Here is an 18,821-nt window from a genome sequence, read left to right as displayed (position 1 = left end):
CTACGCGTATAGGGCGGTATATTTCCATCTAAACGGGCCTGCATTCCCGGCTGCTGGGGTACTGATCCTAAGCTAGGTTGTCTGGGTAAAGGGACTACGGATCGGGTCACAGATATTCCCGCCACAAATGGTGTCAGAAGTGGGATTATACGCCTAGCTACCATTTGCCCACGTTCTCATCCTTGAGGAGGCGAGGACAATTATTAATAGATAGGACGCCTTAAATAGATCAGACTAAATTTAAATAAGACGAAGACACAAACTAATAATGACAGACCAGACTGCTAAGGAACTTCAGGAGGAGGTTGACGGTCTCCGAGTGGACCTCCAAGGAAGGGAGGATGAGCTCCAGCGTTCAATGGAGGAGAGTTCACGCCAGGAGGCTACAATAGAGAAACTAATGAGTAGGATATCTCGACTAGAGGATGCTTGGAAGAGCATAGGTCAGGGGACTTCGCTGGATTCAGGGGTACACACTGGACTTGCCTCAATTTCCCAGGTGCAGGACATAGGGCAGGAGGCTACTGGAGGTAACTGGACGCCTCCAAGGAGTATCATGAAGAAGAATAAGTCTTGGATGCCACAGGCACAATCAACTGGCATTAGAGGAGACACAACGCCACCTGTGGAGGCAATCGTGGAGTTACCGAAGCCAGTGGAGGTCATAAGTGAACTAGAGAAAAGTGAGGAGCCAGCTCGTGAAATAGGAGGCGCAGGAGCCTCTAATAAGGAGACACCATGGCCTCTTAAACGAGATCAAAAAATAATCGGTGAGAAGCAGTTACAAGAGAGGCTGACTAAGAGCTCGGGTCGCCCAAGGATTGTACCAGACCGCTTCGGAGATAACCAACCGTGGATAGACTACAAGGAACACTTTGAGTCATGTAAAATAGCGAATAGATGGGATGACGAGGAGGCGGCGGTGTTTCTGTCGGCGAGCCTCCAGGGTCCGGCACTAAAGATACTTCTTCACCATGGAGACGGAGAGAAGAAGAGACATTCATACAGAGAACTTCTCAAGCTTTTGGACGGGCGTTTTGGACCTGGAGAGCGCGCAGAAAATTTCCTCTTGGAGTTAAGGAATAGGAGGCAGAAGCCGAAGGAAACCATACAGGAGCTCGGCCAGGCAGTACGTGAATTGGCGTCATTTTCGTACCCGGAGTTTACGGAAACCGCAAGGGACCGCCTCGCAAGAGGACACTTCTCTGATGCGATAGCTAGTCAGTCTATTCGAGAGGGGGTATTCCGGGCCAATCCTTCCACACTTGATGAGGCGATACGGGCAGCCTTAGCAACTGAAAACTTCGAGAAGATTGAGGCTCAAAGGAATGGGCCAAAATTCGGCACTGGAAAATGTAGGGTGCTGGAGGACGCCGTGGAGGATGTCGTTCAGCATGGCGCAGAACAACAGACGGACCAAACTTTGGACGAGGCGGGTCAAATAAAGAAGAGGCGTGACACCAGGGTATACCGTTTCCACCAGAGGCGACGTGCAACCCCAGGGGACCGGTGCTATCATTGTCAAGGGTATGGACACTTTTTACGAGATTGTCCGGAAAAGAGGAATAAAACTAAGCCTCAGGGAAACGGCAATCAGCCTCTCCTAGGACCCGAGGAAGGGCTGAAACCACAGCAGGGTCAACCCTCAATCTAAAACCAAACTCAAGTAGTAATATCCCGGAAGTTGAACGGAAGGTACTTGTGCCAACAATTTCTCCCAAGAAAGGACTTTATGTTAAGGGGAAAATTCGTTCCCTTGACATTCCGCTCCTTGTGGATACCGGAACCACTGATACAGTTATTTCAGCCGAGGTGTATTACAGAATTCCAGCTGAGAGGCGGCCGAGGCTAGAGACAGATGGCTTAAAAGTGTTTCAGGCGGATGGGACACCGATAGAAACTTTGGGTGTGGCACAAATTGAGGTTCAGGTAGGAAGAACCGTTTTTCCAGTACGTGCAGTTTTTGCAAAGGTTAAGGCACAAGGAATTCTGGGAATGGACTTTCTCATACCAACGGGAGGAATGTTGGACTTTAAGGCCTTGGAGCTCGTGTTGCATGGAGAACACATCCAGTGTACAAGCCGATGGGGAACAGCGTTATGCGCGAGGATTGTGGTAGCCAGAACTACTGTCATACCGCCGGGACATGAAACCATTATACCAGGGAGGATGGATAAGTCACTTGATTCGTTTCATGTTGGTGTGATAGAGCCAGTCGAAGGAGGCGGCGTGGTAGCGGATAAGGGCCTTATAGTTGCGAGGTCACTGGTGAACATGGATGGAGGTACACTACCGGTGCGGGTATTGAACCCAGGGAGGCAGAAGTGCATTTTGCGCTGTGGGGTTACTGCCGCCTGCCTCACCCCAGTGGATGAAGAGGATGTCGATGAGGTGCGACAGGAGGCTATGGAAAAAGGATCCGAAGATGTACATGTCCCCGGACACCTTCAGGACCTCTGGAAGCGAAGCGTTGAAGGGCTAGATACGCACTATCATTACGCCGTTGCTGGGTTGCTGTCGGAGTTCTCGGATGTATTTTCCAGAGGAGACCACGACCTAGGGAGGACTGACAGGGTGAAACACACCATAGACACCGGAAGTGCCAGACCTGTTAGGGAAAGACCGAGGCGACAACCCCTGTGTAAGCAAAAGGAGATCGACAAGCAAGTGGATGACTTGTTAAAACGGGGGATTATAGAGCCGTCCGACAGCCCGTGGGCGTCCAATGTAGTTCTCGCTCGGAAAAAGGACGGAACGCAGAGGTTTTGTGTGGATTACAGAGGGCTCAATGAAAGGACGATCAAGGACGCTTACCCCGTCCCACGAATCGATGACACCCTTGACGCACTAGCGGGGGCAAGATGGTTTTCAACCCTAGATCTTGCCTCCGGCTATTGGCAAGTCGAACTTGATGAAAAGGCTCAGAAGAAGTCTGCCTTTGTTGTGCGCGGGGGATTGTACAGCTGGAGGGTTATGCCCTTCGGTCTGTGCAATGCCCCCGCCACATTCGAGAGGCTCATGGAGAGGATAATGCGTGGCCTCCAGTGGGAAACCTTGCTCGTCTATTTAGACGATGTTATTGTGTATGGACGAACCATCATGGAGGAAATCAACCGTTTGAGGGAGGTTCTGCAGAGGTTACGTGGGGCTGGACTTAAATTAAAGCCAGGGAAATGCCACCTCTTCCGACAGCAGGTTAAGTATCTGGGACATGTGGTGTCCCCGGAGGGAGTATCTACCGATCCAGACAAGCTGGAGGCGATAAGATCTTGGCCAACTCCGACTGACGTCCGAGGACTGAGGAGTTTTCTTGGGTTAGCCTCGTATTATAGAAGATTCATCAGAGGTTTTGCTGATGTGGCTCGCCCGCTCCATAGGCTAACTGCGAAAGCACGTGTCTTCCACTGGAGTGACGAATGCCAGGAGGCGTTCCAAACCTTGAAGACTCACCTGCAAGAGGCGCCAATACTGGCATACCCAGAACCTGAGGGCAAGTTCATATTGGATACAGATGCTAGCGGAGTCGGCATTGGAGCTGTTTTGTCGCAAGTGCAAAATGGAGAGGAGCGCGTTATTGCCTACGCGAGCCGTACACTCTCCAAGCCCGAGAGGAATTATTGCGTGACGCGCAGAGAGCTCCTTGCAATTATTGTCTATCTTAAACACTTCAAGCAGTACCTATACGGACAAGAGATAACTGTACGAACAGACCATGCGGCATTAAAGTGGTTAGTCACTTTTAAGAACCCAGAGGGGCAAATCGCTCGATGGCTTGAGGTGCTTGGGCAGTACAACTATGAAATAGTGCATCGCCCTGGGAAGAAACATGGAAATGCAGACGGCCTGTCACGTCGACCGTGCAAGCAGTGTGGACGAGTGGACGACGATACTGTAGAGGCACCTACGCCGGCGGATGTGAGAGTGGTTGTGGCCGAGCCAAACGTTACCACAGACGAATTGCGGGAGGGTCAGCTGGAAGACCCCTCCATTGCCTGGGTAGTACTTGGGAAAGAGGAGTCAGGTCAGAGGCCAGATTGGAAGAGCATGTCCTCCCGTGCAACTGCGGTCAAAGTTTATTGGTCGCAATGGGACCAGCTAGAGATGAGACAGTCAGTGTTATGTCGGCGATGGGAATCGAACGACGGTAGGGAGGTAAAGTGGAAGATAGTCCTCCCAGTCGGCCTTCGAGAGGCGAAGATGGATGAGTTGCATGGAGGGAAGACCGGAGGACACTTTGGAATCAGTCGCACACTAGCAAAGTTGAGGTTGAGATATTACTGGTCTGGAATGGCGGCGGACGTGAGAGCCTGGTGCAGGAAATGCAATATCTGTGCTAAACGAAAGTCGCCTGCTCGGAAAAGGCGTGCACCACTCAGACAGTACCGAATCGGCGCTCCGATGGAAAGGGTGGCGTTGGATCTCGTCGGCCCAATGCCGGCGACGGAGAGAGGCAACAAATGGGTGCTTGTTATAGCCGACTACTTCACCAAGTGGATGGAGGCTTACGCCCTCCCCGACAGTACAGCCGAGACGGTAGCCAAGGCATTTGTAGAGAACTTCGTTTGCCGATATGGCGTACCAAAGGAATTGCACTCAGATCAGGGTCGCAACTTCGAGGCGGACGTCTTCGCCGAGATGTGTCAGATACTAGGCATTCAGAAAACTCGCACGGTTGCCTACAACCCCAAGTCAGATGGATTAGTGGAGCGGTATAACAAGACACTTATCGATACGGTGGCGATGATGCTAGACCCCCATCGTAACCAGAGAGACTGGGACCAGCAACTCCCCTTTGCTACATTCGCATACAGATCGGTACCACAAGAATCAACAGGCAAGACTCCGAACATGCTTATGTTGGGCAGGGAGGTTATGCTGCCGGTGGACCTTACTATAGAAGCGCCTCCTCCTGATGACGAGGCTATGGAACCAAAGACAGACTAGAGGGAGAAAAAGCGGTAAAGGAGACCAGACGGATGGTGGTGAAGAGAACAGAGGGACGGAAGGTGAAGGATCTTGGAGATGCTGAGACATGGGCAGAGGCGCTACGTATACTCCATCAGGAAGACGACGTCGACGAACAACCACGGGGAGAGAAGCGACCGACTCAAAGTGAGCCAGAGGCACAGGAGGAACCGCCAGCCAAGCGGAAGTCCGCTAAGCAGACTACAATCACTCAAGGAGGCCCCCTGGATCTCTCGATTTCAGGACCGGAGGCGAGTGGAGGACTGTCTTTGTCACCGGCCTCTTTGTCCTTGCTAGAAGAAGATGTGCCAGCCCCAGTGCGTAAGCCACTTGGTGGTAAGCCTCGGGGGATGCTCCTTATGGCCCAGCAGGACCACGTGGATAGCAGTGAAGAGGAGGCGGAAGAGTTGCAACAACATGAGGCGGCTGAGGCAGCACCCAACAACGGAGCAGCTGCGCACATCCGAGAGGATCTGCGCCCAATCCACGTGACATCCCTGGAAGAGGTACTGAGGGGCAGGGTTACCCGAGTGAAGGAGGTGTCGACCACCCTCGAGTACAAGGAGGGTGTGAAACTTCGTGAGCAGCGGTTGGAGAGGGTGTACGATGTCCAGTTCGACCAAGATTTCCGCAAGAAGTAACAGCGCATCCGAGAGGTCACAGAGGCAACATGTTTTGTACGGGTTCCTATGAGTTAGGCCCCTTTCTCTATGCCATCATTTACTAAGTTTATACAGAGTTTTCTATAACCTTTATATAAGTTTTCTTAAAGTTTCTTAAAAGTTTATAAGTTTTCTATAAAGTTTTCTCAGAGTTTTATAAAGTTTACTATGTTTCTTTTATGAGGCGCATGTATAAAGAGGCGCCGACGTGTTGAAGTTATGGACCTTTTCGTTGTTTAGATTAAAAGTTTTGATAAGAAAGTTTTGAGTAATTTGCTTTTGAATATCAGGTCTTTAGCTGTTATGAACGAGGACGTTCATGCTAAGAAGGAGGCTTTGTGGCGCAAATTACTATAGCAGCGTAGTCTAGAGAGGGCGTGCTCGCGGCTGTGGGCCCTATATAAGGCCCCGGGGCAGTTGCGAGACGTCATCTGCAGACTCAGCTCAGGTAGACACAGCTCAGTAGACCGAGCGTACGCCGAGATCATCTGCGGGGAAGAGACGGTAGGCAAATTAGCTCGCGCGCGCTGACGGGCGTGTGCTGGGTGGTGCGGTGAAGTCGGGCTGGCATAAGGAGGCACGGAGTCCGCGGAGGCTACTGGAGGCGGAGTGACATACAGCGATCTGCCGATTGTAACGTGACGGAGCCGGAAGGGCGCGCTCATCTACCCGCCGCCTCGAGGAAGGATTGCGACTGGAAACGGTCGAGGGCGGGAGAGTGGAGGCGCACAGGAACGCTGGAGGCGTACGGTTCTTACCCGGGGCTCAGAGGCTATCCCCAGCCAGGCATTGCCGTGCTGCCCAGCACTGCCTTACCGTAGCGGCTAATGCGAGGCTACCCCTACAGAGATAATTGAGAGGCTCGGAGACCAATTACTTATTAGAGGCTAACATTATAATTTACGAGAGGTCCATCCTATGACATTGATTCTGTGTAAATAAATCAAGCAGTAATTGAGGTCATTGACTGTTGTGTACTTAATTGTCTGTCCTTGTCCATCTTTGAAGTTGAGGGGCGTGGGTGAGTGCTGCTACGCGTATAGGGCGGTATATTTCCATCCAAACGGGCCTGCATTCCCGGCTGCTGGGGTACTGATCCTAAGCTAGGTTGTCTGGGTAAAGGGACTACGGATCGGGTCACAGATATTCCCGCCACAATATATACGAATGAGTTGTTATGGGCATGGTGTATTTTCATATATGGCAGACAAACGTCGCCTGCACCGTAGCGCAAACTTGCGATGCGCTTGGCAGCAATAGGATCTTCTAGACGAAATTATATAGGGCCTTATGCTAAGGCCAGATTAAAAATACAATACATTCAATGATGAGGATGAGATTGCAAGTGATGATAATGCATTCCAGTCCTTGAAGGTTGGAGGGGGACAATATTTCCTAAGAAGGCTTAGGATTAATCACGACTTTTGACGATATTGTTTTCGGTGTATTCGTTCAAGTGCAATTCTTGTGTGTTGGTCCCATGCTGCAGTGTCGCACCCAAGGGGGGGGGGGGGGTCGGGGGGCTTGAGCCCCCCCCCCCCCCCCCAAAAAAGGTTGTCAATTTTTAATTTTTTTTCGATTTGTATTTTTTTTCCTTTTAGTCCCACTATTCAACCTAGTCCCCAGTGCTTACTTTATTTCCAGCCTCGTTTCCAATAGTGGGCCCTGGATAGGAAACTTTCTTCCTGTATCCTGATTCAATACCGCAATTTGCTAGTAATGGATTTTTACCGTGTAGTTGGTGTTGTTATTTCCAACGTGCATTACGTGTTTTCACGATCATTGTAATTAAAACATCCATGCCTTCTCAAAAATACTCCTTTCCTTTCCAGTTTGCTTTTATTAATCTGAAATGTAATACTGCAAATTGACGGGCCAGATCGTAACATGTTAACTTTAAAACAAAATTGTGTTTTAATGACTTACGGCGCGACGAATTGATGTTGGTTTTACACCCAAAACCGCATACAAAAACAAATGCTAATGTAACGCACGTGTAGGCGCCAGACTATTCCTCATTTGCATACGTGTTCAAAAATCTTGCACATGCAAATGATCCAATACCAGGGTGAGAGAGCAGGTAGTGGTGGGCACGTACTGCTCGACACCCTGGGGACGAGGTTGCCCACGATTGGACCTTGGTGATAAAGTTGCCTATTTTCGAGTAGTATAATAGGGGTGTAAGTGGCGCCACCAACGTCAAAATAGTCCCCCCCCCCCCCCCCAAAGCCATTTTCTGGGTGCGCCACTGCCATGCTGCATTATCATACTCGGATGAATGTTGTTCACACGAGGTATGGCAAGATTGCCACACCCATAGAAATCGCAACAACACCAGACACAGACCAAAAGGCATAAAGCCAGGAAAAGGCATAAGCCAGGAAAAGGCATAAAGCCAGGAATGCGTACAACTAATCTTTAATTGATCAAAACACACTTGTTCAATGTACATTATGTCCTTATGCTTCTGTTTCAACTCCGATCGACTCACAGTCAATTATGAAACCCTCCAATGTAAAAAACTTTCCGAGGTTCTACCGTTGAGAATATCTTAGCATCAGCAAAGGCACCAGTGGTACAGCCTGCACGCTGCCTATCAGTAGAAAGGCTGCTGTGTAACTTCCGGTCAAGTCGTAAACCAAACCTTAAAACAGAGACAGAAGTTAAAATTGAAATCGGGAAGTCTCGTAGAATGGTTTGACATTGTTGATCTTTTATGCTATTGCATGGTGTGATGCACATTGCCAGTGATGCCACACAAGTAACACCATGAATTAAAGTACTTCCTAATAATTATTACTTGTATGTTGAAACTACATACTAGACTACTGCAGTGAAGAAAGTGGCGTAAGGAAACGACACTCATTTATTAGGCTTATACGTACCAGGCAGAAATCCCAAAGCGACTAATAATAGCGTCACCTTTAGCGCGATCCAGCCAAAAGCACCCGCCAATAGCTCGACACCAAGAACCTGCTTGACGAGAACATCCGTCTGGCAGGACAAGATCCCGTCACTGAACAAAATCAGCACCGCTGACGTCATCATTGGCCAATAAGAAGTCAGCAAAGAGGAGGCAAGGTACGAGACGGAACTCATAACGAGGCAAACGGCAACCAGAGTCCACGAGGACATCACTCCGCGGTCGGTGATCAGTCCCTGACTGATTTTACCAAACAGGTTCGCAATACCCGCGATGGTCACGAAAGACCCCGCCTCCTCCAAAGTGAACCCGTTGGACTGCGCCTGGGACACGAAATACACAATCCACATGAGGTACGCGTAGATCGTGCAGCAAGATATGACGGCCACCAACCAGTAGCGCGAATTGAGAAGTAGTCCCACCTCGAAGTTCTTAGAGACAAACTTCCACAGCGAACCACAGTGAGAACGGAGAGTGCTCTCATGTGCTGATGGCGAATTCGTGTGTTCGGTCTGGGGGAGCGTTTGGTATGCGTTTGACTGATCGAGCTCAGGCTGCCTCGTTGCTACCATAACGGCGCCACTCGCAACAGAATGCATGGTGATGGCTCCCACTAGTAACATGGTTCCTCTCCAGCCGTAGGTGTCTAAGAAGAGCTGGACCAGGGGCGCGAAGACGATCAGTCCCACGGAGTAGCCGGTCCGTGCGATGCCATTGGCTGTGGCGTAGTTCTTGGTAAAACAACGTCCGACAGCCTCCTTTGCAACGACATTAGATATACCTATGGCAGTACCTTCAAAGATATAATATAAAAAAGTATACATCAAAGACAAGTTTTGGCAATGTGTATAGTTTTCCTCATCTGTTGTGAAGACATGGGTCCCCTACTTGATCTACGTTAATTGCCAAAAACTAGAAACTAATATCTCACATATACAAATGTCTCATTGTAACTCCGATATATGTACATTGCTTTATACATAGGTTTTCCTGCACATGTTGAAACTTAATGCATTCCAATTCATAAACGGTTAACTTCAATTTCGTCTCCAGAAGACTGGAACGCGTTTGTCGTTGGTCATTCCAATTGATCAGTTTGAACATTTGTCCATTCGATGTCAAATTTCAATGGAATTCGTCTCACCTGATGACCATGCACATAATGTAAGGATTGAATTCGTCTTTGTTCAATCGATTTCAAGAAATGTTCAATCAAATTCATCAGACAATGCGCACGCTGGTATACCATACACAGACGTATTTGGCATAGTGTATTGCAAGACAATAAATTGTAGGTTTTAACAACCAATCCAAAGAACAAGTAGAAGAACTGAACGACTGTTTGTGAAGATGTAAAAATATGAATGCAGTTTGCTTTTCATAATAAATAATTATAGGCCTACTTATTTCTTGCATGAAATGGAAAAAAACGCAATTTTATTTGACTGTGTTTACCCTATTTCTTTCAGTTGTTGACGCAAAAAACTGTCAACGAACTAAATAAATATTGAAAAAGATTACAATTTTGCATAATTATTGTTACATGAAAAATGCTTATTTAAGGTTTAAAGACCTACGTTACACGGAGACTATAAACAGACACACACAAAAAGTAAATATGTAGAAATGAACAGATGAAAACGTAAAAATACGGAAGATGGCCTACAATTATGAGATGAATTTGAATGAAATTTATATAACATTGATTGCAAAATGACAGAACCGATTCATCTATTGCACGTTCAGCAATTGCAGACGACGAAATTGAATTGTCTGTCACGAAAAAGTATGGCGAAAATGAGCGACCAAAGACGAAATTGAAAATGGGGTATGCAGGATCATGAATTTTCAAGACGAAATACGAAAATTAAACGCGTGTTCAGAGCGATTCTCAATTTCAGACGAAAATGATTGACCGATTTTCAGAAGTGATTGAACATTTAAGGAAATTGGCCGGGAAAACCTATATTAAACAAATTCGATGGAAATATCATTTAACATTTTAATTAACATTAGATTTATAAGCTCAATGATGACTGGAAAGAAGCTGGAGTATCTCTGCGATAGAATCTGTTTGCTACGAGTGTTAAAATTAATCGGGAAAAACCGATACATTTCATGTTTTTTATCTCGGTAATCTCCCTCAATTTTTGGGTTCATGTTTAAATTCATTGAGGTTTTTTTTCTGTCAGTGTCTTTCTTTTGGAACGTTTTAGTGCTTGTTTATATATGTATATATAATGTACTTGCTTTTTATGTAATAATATGCTTTTTTTATGGCTTTTAAAAAAATATATATATATATATATACATGCAATAAATTCAGAATATTCTCTTTCTGAACAGACTGTTTCGTACCATAAGGCACTCATCAGCAGAATGATGACTCATCAGCACTCATCAGCATGTTTATAGCTCTACAGAGATGTATCGAGCACTGTGAATTGTGATAGAAGACGATTTCATTGGATATATATATATATATATATATTTTATCTATTTAGCTTGTTTTAACGGTGCAGCAGGTCCTCGGACGACAGTACTTGTACTTTTGCTGTTCCTTGCCTTTCTTTATAATGTTGTGAGAATGGCTAAATAAATAATAATAATAATAATAATAATAATATTGTGGAAATTCAATGAAGTTGAAATCGTTGTTTTTCAATGTCTTTGAATACAACCTGCCAGTAACGTGTACAGCAACGCCAGTTGCAGAGAGTTCTCGACGAACGATCCGGCAATGGCCGCTGCACTCATCATCACGCCACACGTCATCATGACGTAACCAGCCCCAAAGCGCCTGCTCACTAATCCTCCGAAAGGAGCTGTGGAGACGTAAAATATTTGATTTTGAGTTGATCAAAGGATGGAACATCCTTGTTTCTAAACCGAATGAAGTTGGATAACAATTAAGTAGGATAACAATTAAGTAGGATACCATACAGTGAAAATTCTGTTCGGCTATATTGCGTTTTGGGAACAATGATGATGTCTGTAGTAAATTAAGAGTAATATAATCAACTTGTCATAATAGTAAATTATGTTGTGACCAGACCACCGAAGAAATAATAATGATCGTGCAGTGTACTCTCCGCACGTATATCAGTTCACACAATTTCAACATTAATGTATTTAATTTTCAAATAATGACTGTGAAATAGAATGAAAATGGTATTGCTGAAGGGACCCATTTGAAAACGATGCATGGAGAAAATTAAAATCATAATTATATTTTGAAAGTATCATATTCACATGTAGTCTGGGTTGCATTACAACCAACAATTATTACATTTAAATAGTGGCTTACAGTCATGCAGATGAGTAATTGATATACGCATGAAAACGCTCAGTCAATTTTAATACAGTACAACAGCCATGCATGCGCTTCTTCGCAACGCATTATAATACACACAGTTGGATTAAATTGCAGTTTAGAAAAATACTGTTAGTGTTACCTACGAATCCACTTGTTGCGGTTGCCAGTGACGCTATCCAGCCGAGAATCCACATTTGGGAGGTCAGTTGGATTTGCAAAATCGGCAGCATTATCCCGAGACCTTTGGTAATGCCGATCTCCGTGAGGTTTTTGGTCCAGAGCGCGAGGACCGCGACCCAGCCGGGCCTTCCGCCGTCCGGCCCCTCCAGACTGTTGCTCACCGCTCCGCTCATAGTCCGGGGACTATTTTGGTGAAGGAACAGGGTGCGTGGTGGTTGACTTTCTTGCTCAAAGGTTTTAGAAGGGGTACCGGGTGGTAATGGACATGATATATACATAACACATCTCGCAGTTACGTGACGCCGCCATCACGTGAATATTATGGAAATAACTTACGAGTGAGATAGTCCTACATCTAATGGGAGATTTAATAAGCGACATGTACGTGTACAACGTGTACACCGTATGCAGCCTCAATAAATAGCGAACGCCAGAAAATGCAAACCAACCCATTGTCAAATTCCATTGAAGTAATTTAATCCTTGCAACCTTTGATCTTAAACGTGCCTGTCAAGGCCGGTTGCACACGCACACTGAGCTAGAATAAGTGGCGCGTACGTACATTTACACACGTTGGATCTTGGATAATACATATGTGATTTTCAAAAACACATTCCGTTGTTCTAAATATAATGTCTGACTGAGCCTTTTTGACTAGGCCCCTAATAGATGCGCTTAAAAAAATCTGCTAGATTTAACAAAATCTGCTAAATCACCTATTATTACTACACGAAATACTAAAGATGGAATTTTTGCGCCGGGGTGAAATAAATCAAATTAGGTTTTGCCCTTCACCGACTTTTTTTTTTAAACACTGTATATACTCAGTGTGTTACCTCCCGAGTGAAAGTTGGAAAAAAACACTCGGGTGGGACCCGAACCCCCGACCTCCCGCCCTCCAGTGCAGACGTCCCACCACCCGACCACCGACCACCGGTCCCGTTGGCTCGAAATACATTATAAATATTCATACTCAAATGCAAATATTATAAAATTTCCTTAACCAAATCAAAAATCATAAAATTTCCTTCCAAAAAAATTAAATTTGATTTTTTTTTTAAATTTGCACGTGTCTAGCCTGCCTTGCAATGGTCTAAATTACTTTACTGTGTACTATACACGTCCGGGAACCTAAAATTTAAGCTGTTTTTCAACGTAATCAGCTATATTTTTTTCAAATCTGCCATATTTTTCTGTCAGATCACCAATTTTACAGAAAATCTGCGAGAAATCCGTTGAAAAATTCATTCTGCTAAATTTTCTGTCAAACTCGTTTTTCCCCCGGAAAATTCTGTCAAATTTAGCCGAAATTCGCTCACCCTGCGAACTTTCGTCCCCCAATAAAAAAAAATGACCTTGCAAAGCCTCTAGCTCTTACAGCGAGAGTTGTTTGTGTGTGCATCCGGCCGTGACGTGACTCCCACGTTTTGACCAGAGGTTTCCAAGATTTTTCAATGGAATTCGACAATAGGTGGCTAGTATTTCCTGATATTCGCTATTGAGGCTGCATGTATTGATACACATGTCGCTGAATAGGCCTGCAACTAGCGCTCAGTAGGCCTAGGCCCTACTCCGCGCGGACTCGAGTATACCATTCAGTTCACAGCAAACTAGAAATAAGACGAGACAATCTCAGAATCTCCTGGATGTCCACGCCCACCCCATACCCGTTCTTAAACCTTGGAGTAAGAGCATCGAAATTCACGCGCCCTGTTCCTTTTACCAAAATCTCCGGACTATGAGCGGGGCGCTGAGCAACAGTGTGGAGGGGCCGGACGGCGGAAGGCCCGGCTGGGTCGCGGTCCTCACGCTCTGGACCAAAAACGTGATGGAGATCGGCACCGCTAAAGGTATCGGGATAATGCTGCCGACTTTGCAACACCAGCTGACCGACCAAATGTGGATTCTCGGCTGGATAGCGTCCCTGATCGCAATCGGTGGATTCGTAGGTAACTGTTCTTTTCGTTTTTCTTGCCAGCAATTCAATTCAATCGTGTGTTTGTATTGTATTGTGTTGCGAAGCCCAAGGGTCATGGTCAAAATAGACCTATAATACTCATACGCATGACTGCAAGCATCTAGTTGTTGGAAATGAATAAAACTCCTGCAAACTGCTCACTGACTGGATTGACCTGAAATATACCAATCAGAAAAATTAGAGTGGCCGGATATATTTCGTCCTAGCAAGGACTTCTTCCGAAATGACAGAGGTACAAGAAACAAACATGTATAGGGAACACACAAGCATGCAGGGCTGGAAGGAGACACGCAAAGGGACGGGTGGGGTATAAGGAACTATATTGGTAATGCGACCCATACTACATACGAATATGGTACTGAAACAATGTGGTTTTAATTTTCCCTGCGCATTGCGCATGCGTATGCAGATGGCTTATACACATATAAACAATTTCAATTTGGGTCCCTTCAACAATACCACATCACAGTCATTCCTACATTAAATAATAATTGTAATTGTCAGAACTTATGTGGATGAGGAAAGTAAACTGCATAATATAGGTTTCCCCGGCTATTTTAAAACGTTTTGACATTCAAATTCACCGTTTCTAATATTTAAATTCGTCCATCAACATCTATTTAATGCAAGCATTTCCAAATGTTTAATTTTATCTTTAGTCTAATTTTGTCTTTAGGCAGATAATTTCAAATTCAGTTCAAGCAAATTCAAATAAGGAGCACTTGTATTTCAGAAATCAAATTAGGCTAATTGATTTACATGAGACGAATTCGATTGAATGGTAAATTACTAAATTGGTTCTTATGAAGCCCGGACAAGGGACAGGGTAGAAATGTTTTTTTTTTGTAATTTGCTAATTTGTTTGCACGAATTGCTAATTCGTTCGCACGAATTGCTAATTCGTTCCCACGAATTGCTAATTCGTTCCCACGAATTGCTAATTCGTTCCCACGAATTGCTAATTCGTTTGCACGAATTGCTAATTCATTCGCACGAATTGCTATTTCGTTCGCACGAATTACCAACTCGTTCCCACGAATTACTAACGCGTTCCCGGATCCACGAGTCAGCAATTCGTTCCCACGAATTAGAAAATCGTGGGAACGAGAAAGCAATTCGTGCGAACGATTTAGCAATTCATGCGAACGAGTTAGCAATTCGTGTGAACGAATTAGCAATTCGTGCGAACGAATTAGCAATTCGTGCGAACGAATTAGCAATTCGTGCGAACGAATTAGCAATTCGTGGGAACGAATTAGTAATTCGTGCGAACGAAATAGTAATTCGCGTTCCCGGATCCACGAGTCAGCAATTCGTTCCCACGAATTAGAAAATCGTGGGAACGAGAAAGCAATTCGTGCGAACGATTTAGCAATTCATGCAAACGAGTTAGCAATTCGTGTGAACGAATTAGCAATTCGTGCGAACGAATTAGGAATTCGAAAATCGTGGGAACGAGAAAGCAATTCGTGCGAACGATTTAGCAATTCATGCGAACGAGTTAGCAATTCGTGTGAACGAATTAGCAATTCGTGCGAACGAATTAGCAATTCGTGCGAACGAGTTAGCAACTCGTTGGAACAAATTTGCAAATTACAAAAAAATAGTAATTCGTGCGAACGAAATAGTAATTCGCGTTCCCGGATCCACGAGTCAGCAATTCGTTCCCACGAATTAGAAAATCGTGGGAACGAGAAAGCAATTCGTGCGAACGATTTAGCAATTCATGCGAACGAGTTAGCAATTCGTGTGAACGAATAAGCAATTCGTGCGAACGAATTAGCAATTCGTGCGAACGAATTAGCAATTCGTGGGAACGAATTAGTAATTCGTGCGAACGAAATAGTAATTCGCGTTCCCGGATCCACGAGTCAGCAATTCGTTCCCACGAATTAGAAAATCGTGGGAACGAGAAAGCAATTCGTGAGAACGATTTAGCAATTCATGCGAACGAGTTAGCAATTCGTGTGAACGAATTAGCAATTCGTGCGAACGAATTAGCAATTCGTGCGAACGAGTTAGCAACTCGTGGGAACAAATTTGCAAATTACAAAAAACGTTTCCACCCTGTCCCTTTCCGGGCTTCGTACGATCATTATTATTTCATCGGTGAATCAATATTCTTTTATAATGTTGCTGAATCAATAGAGTTTGGTCACAACGTAATCTAATATGATGACAATTTGATTATATCATTTTCCAATGTACTACCGGACTTTATTAGTGTGCCCAAAACGTACATAGCCAAACAGAATTTTCACTGTGTCGTACACTGTAAACAAAACCCGTAAAAACACTGTCCTTTTCCCGCATTGTTTACGGTTTATTACCGTTATTGCTCGAACCGTCACAAGAAAGAACGTGCTACGTGCATTTCCCGTAAAACTTGGTGACCTGACGCAGGCTGGGATTCACAATGCTTTGTATTCGTAACTTTTCAAAACCCCTCCCCTTTCAAACCCTCACAACCGCCTAGTTTTTAAAGCTGTGATTCGTGTGCACTCACGCAAGGTTCGCTACGTGCTGATCATTGTACTGTGAAGCCGTAATGTTTTAATATTGCGGGATTTGGAGAGCCAAACAGCTAATTCTGCGGTGTTGACCAGCAATAGGTTGACCCTTTCTGCGGGATCGGTAAAAAGTTGTAAATGAAAATTACAACTTACAGATGCAAGTTATGTTACAACTTGAAGATAATTTCACATTAAGTGATTTGAAAACCACTATGCCTGTAAAAGACAAGCTGCAAGACGTATGCATACCCCACTCCCAGCTGCTGCAACTGGAACCTACCCCCCTCCCTACCCCTACACTCAGCTCTGACGCCACCCACTTTGTATTCCATTACTTTACGGCAAATTGCCGTCAAATTTACGGGAAATTCGTGTTAAAATTACGGTCACCGCCATTTTTCGAAACCCGTAACTGACCGTAATTTTACGGTCTTTTGTTGGCAACCCGTTTGACACTGCTTTTACCATAAAATTACGGGCAATTTTTTTACAGTGTATACTTGTCTGTTTGTTTGTTTGTTTGTTGGGGTGTTGGGGTGTTTGTTTGTTTGTTTGTTTTTGTTTTTTTTGCCTCTCGATGTTCCATCCTTTGATCAACTCTCAAAATATTTTCCTCTCCACAACTCCTTTCGGAGGACCTTCAGTAGTCCCCTGATAATTTAACTGACCAATGGCATTCAGAAATAAAATAAGGGTGTGACGCACTTTTCCTTATATTTATATTATGTACAATTTATTTATATTTCAACGTTTCAACGCAATAGTTTGGTCTCTTGTTCAAAATCCCCAAAATAATTATCAACAATTTATATAATCATTAATACTCAATGCGTCCGTCCCGGTGTATCTTGATCTTGGGATCTTGGGGTAGGATCAGTAGCGCCTGTGATGGTCCGTAACTTGTCCGCCGCTGCGGTCCGGCCCTGTCGCTTCTGGTCCTCTGGTCAAAGGTTGCACTATTCTCAACCCCCAAATGCTCTGAAATTACAATTCAAATTATACTCCTACTAGGTGGATTCTAGCCAACAAATAGTTTACAATGATAACATTTCCCTGTGTCTCAATAACCACAACTGTTATAAATCAGCACTAATCACAGGAATATTTTCTTTGCTGATCCACACAATCTTTTGTCATCCGATAATTACATTTTCCTTTAAGTTTACTGATATGAACAACACAAATATTTGATTGTTAAATCTCAGCAAAGTATATCAAATTGTCCTTCTTTCTACATACAAATGTGCCAAATATCCATTTTACGGTTTGTAAAATAGACAAATAATAATGCAATAAACTTACAGGAATGTGGGTGATTCCTAGCTTGTCCAAGGTTTCAGCGGCTTGGCTCTTACTAGCTCAAGCTTAAAATATACTAATGCCGTAGGCTGGCTGAGCCCTCTCCTTTGGCTTCTCCGTTTCAAAAATTTCTCACAAATTATTTCTCAAAATCATCGAGGCTGGCCTCTGCCCTCTCCTCGGAATCTCATCTCAAAATCTGCCCCATTCCAAACTCGTTTTGCTTATAAACCCGGAGAAAAACATTTTAGCAATGCTACATACTAAGGCCCAAGAATTCAATAAATGCATTCACTTGGCAAAATGAATATTCAACACTTAAATTTATTCAAAGTACCAATACACTTACCAATGGCAACTCTACTGGAGTTGACTGCACCATTCTTTGATGGTTCAATAACTAATTCTAGAAATAGTTGGGTGTGGCGGCCCCAAGGTAAATAAATTGTGTTTCTCTAAAACCACTTCAGTTTAACCGAACTCAGAAATTGTAGGCCCCAAAAAATAAATTAGTGTTTTGTCAGTTTAAAGAGTCATTTCGATTAAAAACCAAATATCACTTTGTGACAACTATCTTCAGACATTTATTGGGATAATTACGAAATTAAATGCAGCGGTCAACTCTGTCGAAGCACGGTATAGTGCGCCCTCATTTGACTTGGGGTCCATAAGGGGCGGGCTTAGCAAGTAATGGTGATTATTTTTTCCCCCGTGATGTTGATGCATGTAGTTTTACATCGAGCTAATTAAAACTAATAACCAAATAGATAATTAGTATGATTTAAAGGCTGTGAAGGTGACAGATGGCTAGGCGTCTGGCTGCAGATGTTTCCCTAGTAATTGTGGATCTTCGTTTGAATGAATTTTGTGCATACAGGATTTTCAAAAAAACAGTGCCCCATTTTGGGCGATGGCTTTGGAAGGAGTGAGGGCCCCGTCTCCCCCCCCCCCCCCCAAAGAAATCCCTCGGGTTCGAGTCCGAAAG

General features: G+C 44.6%; 1 protein-coding gene across 1 annotated transcript; it reads right to left on the bottom strand.

Annotated features, from left to right (window-relative positions):
- Positions 1 to 7,846: 7,846 nt before the first annotated feature.
- On the bottom strand, positions 7,847 to 12,463 carry LOC119734138 (monocarboxylate transporter 12-like). The gene is made up of 4 exons (XM_038207492.1): positions 12,006 to 12,463; positions 11,232 to 11,375; positions 8,513 to 9,343; positions 7,847 to 8,271 (listed from the first exon to the last, which is right to left on the bottom strand). Exons 1-4 carry the CDS (start codon positions 12,322 to 12,324, stop codon positions 8,162 to 8,164), a joined length of 1,404 nt encoding a protein of 467 aa, XP_038063420.1. The 5' UTR covers positions 12,325 to 12,463; the 3' UTR covers positions 7,847 to 8,161.
- Between the last annotated feature and the right edge of the window lie 6,358 nt (positions 12,464 to 18,821).

This window comes from Patiria miniata, unplaced genomic scaffold (genome assembly GCF_015706575.1).
Source record: "Patiria miniata isolate m_02_andy unplaced genomic scaffold, ASM1570657v1 HiC_scaffold_26, whole genome shotgun sequence".
Taxonomy (NCBI): Eukaryota; Metazoa; Echinodermata; class Asteroidea; order Valvatida; family Asterinidae; genus Patiria; species Patiria miniata.
The sequence above is the reverse complement of the archived record's forward strand: the minus strand, read 5'-3'. Positions and strand labels throughout refer to the sequence as shown.

Bases quoted from the DNA above. Each gene is read 5' to 3' on its own strand.
- LOC119734138 (XM_038207492.1), bottom strand. From the start codon at position 12,324: ATGTATATATCATGTCCATTACCACCCGGTACCCCTTCTAAAACCTTT. The intron at 11,376-12,005 runs GTAACACTAACA...ACGTCTCCACAG, and splicing joins CGCAACAAGTGGATTCGTAG to CTCCTTTCGGAGGATTAGTG. The intron at 9,344-11,231 runs GTTGTATTCAAA...ATATCTTTGAAG, and splicing joins GCTGTACACGTTACTGGCAG to GTACTGCCATAGGTATATCT.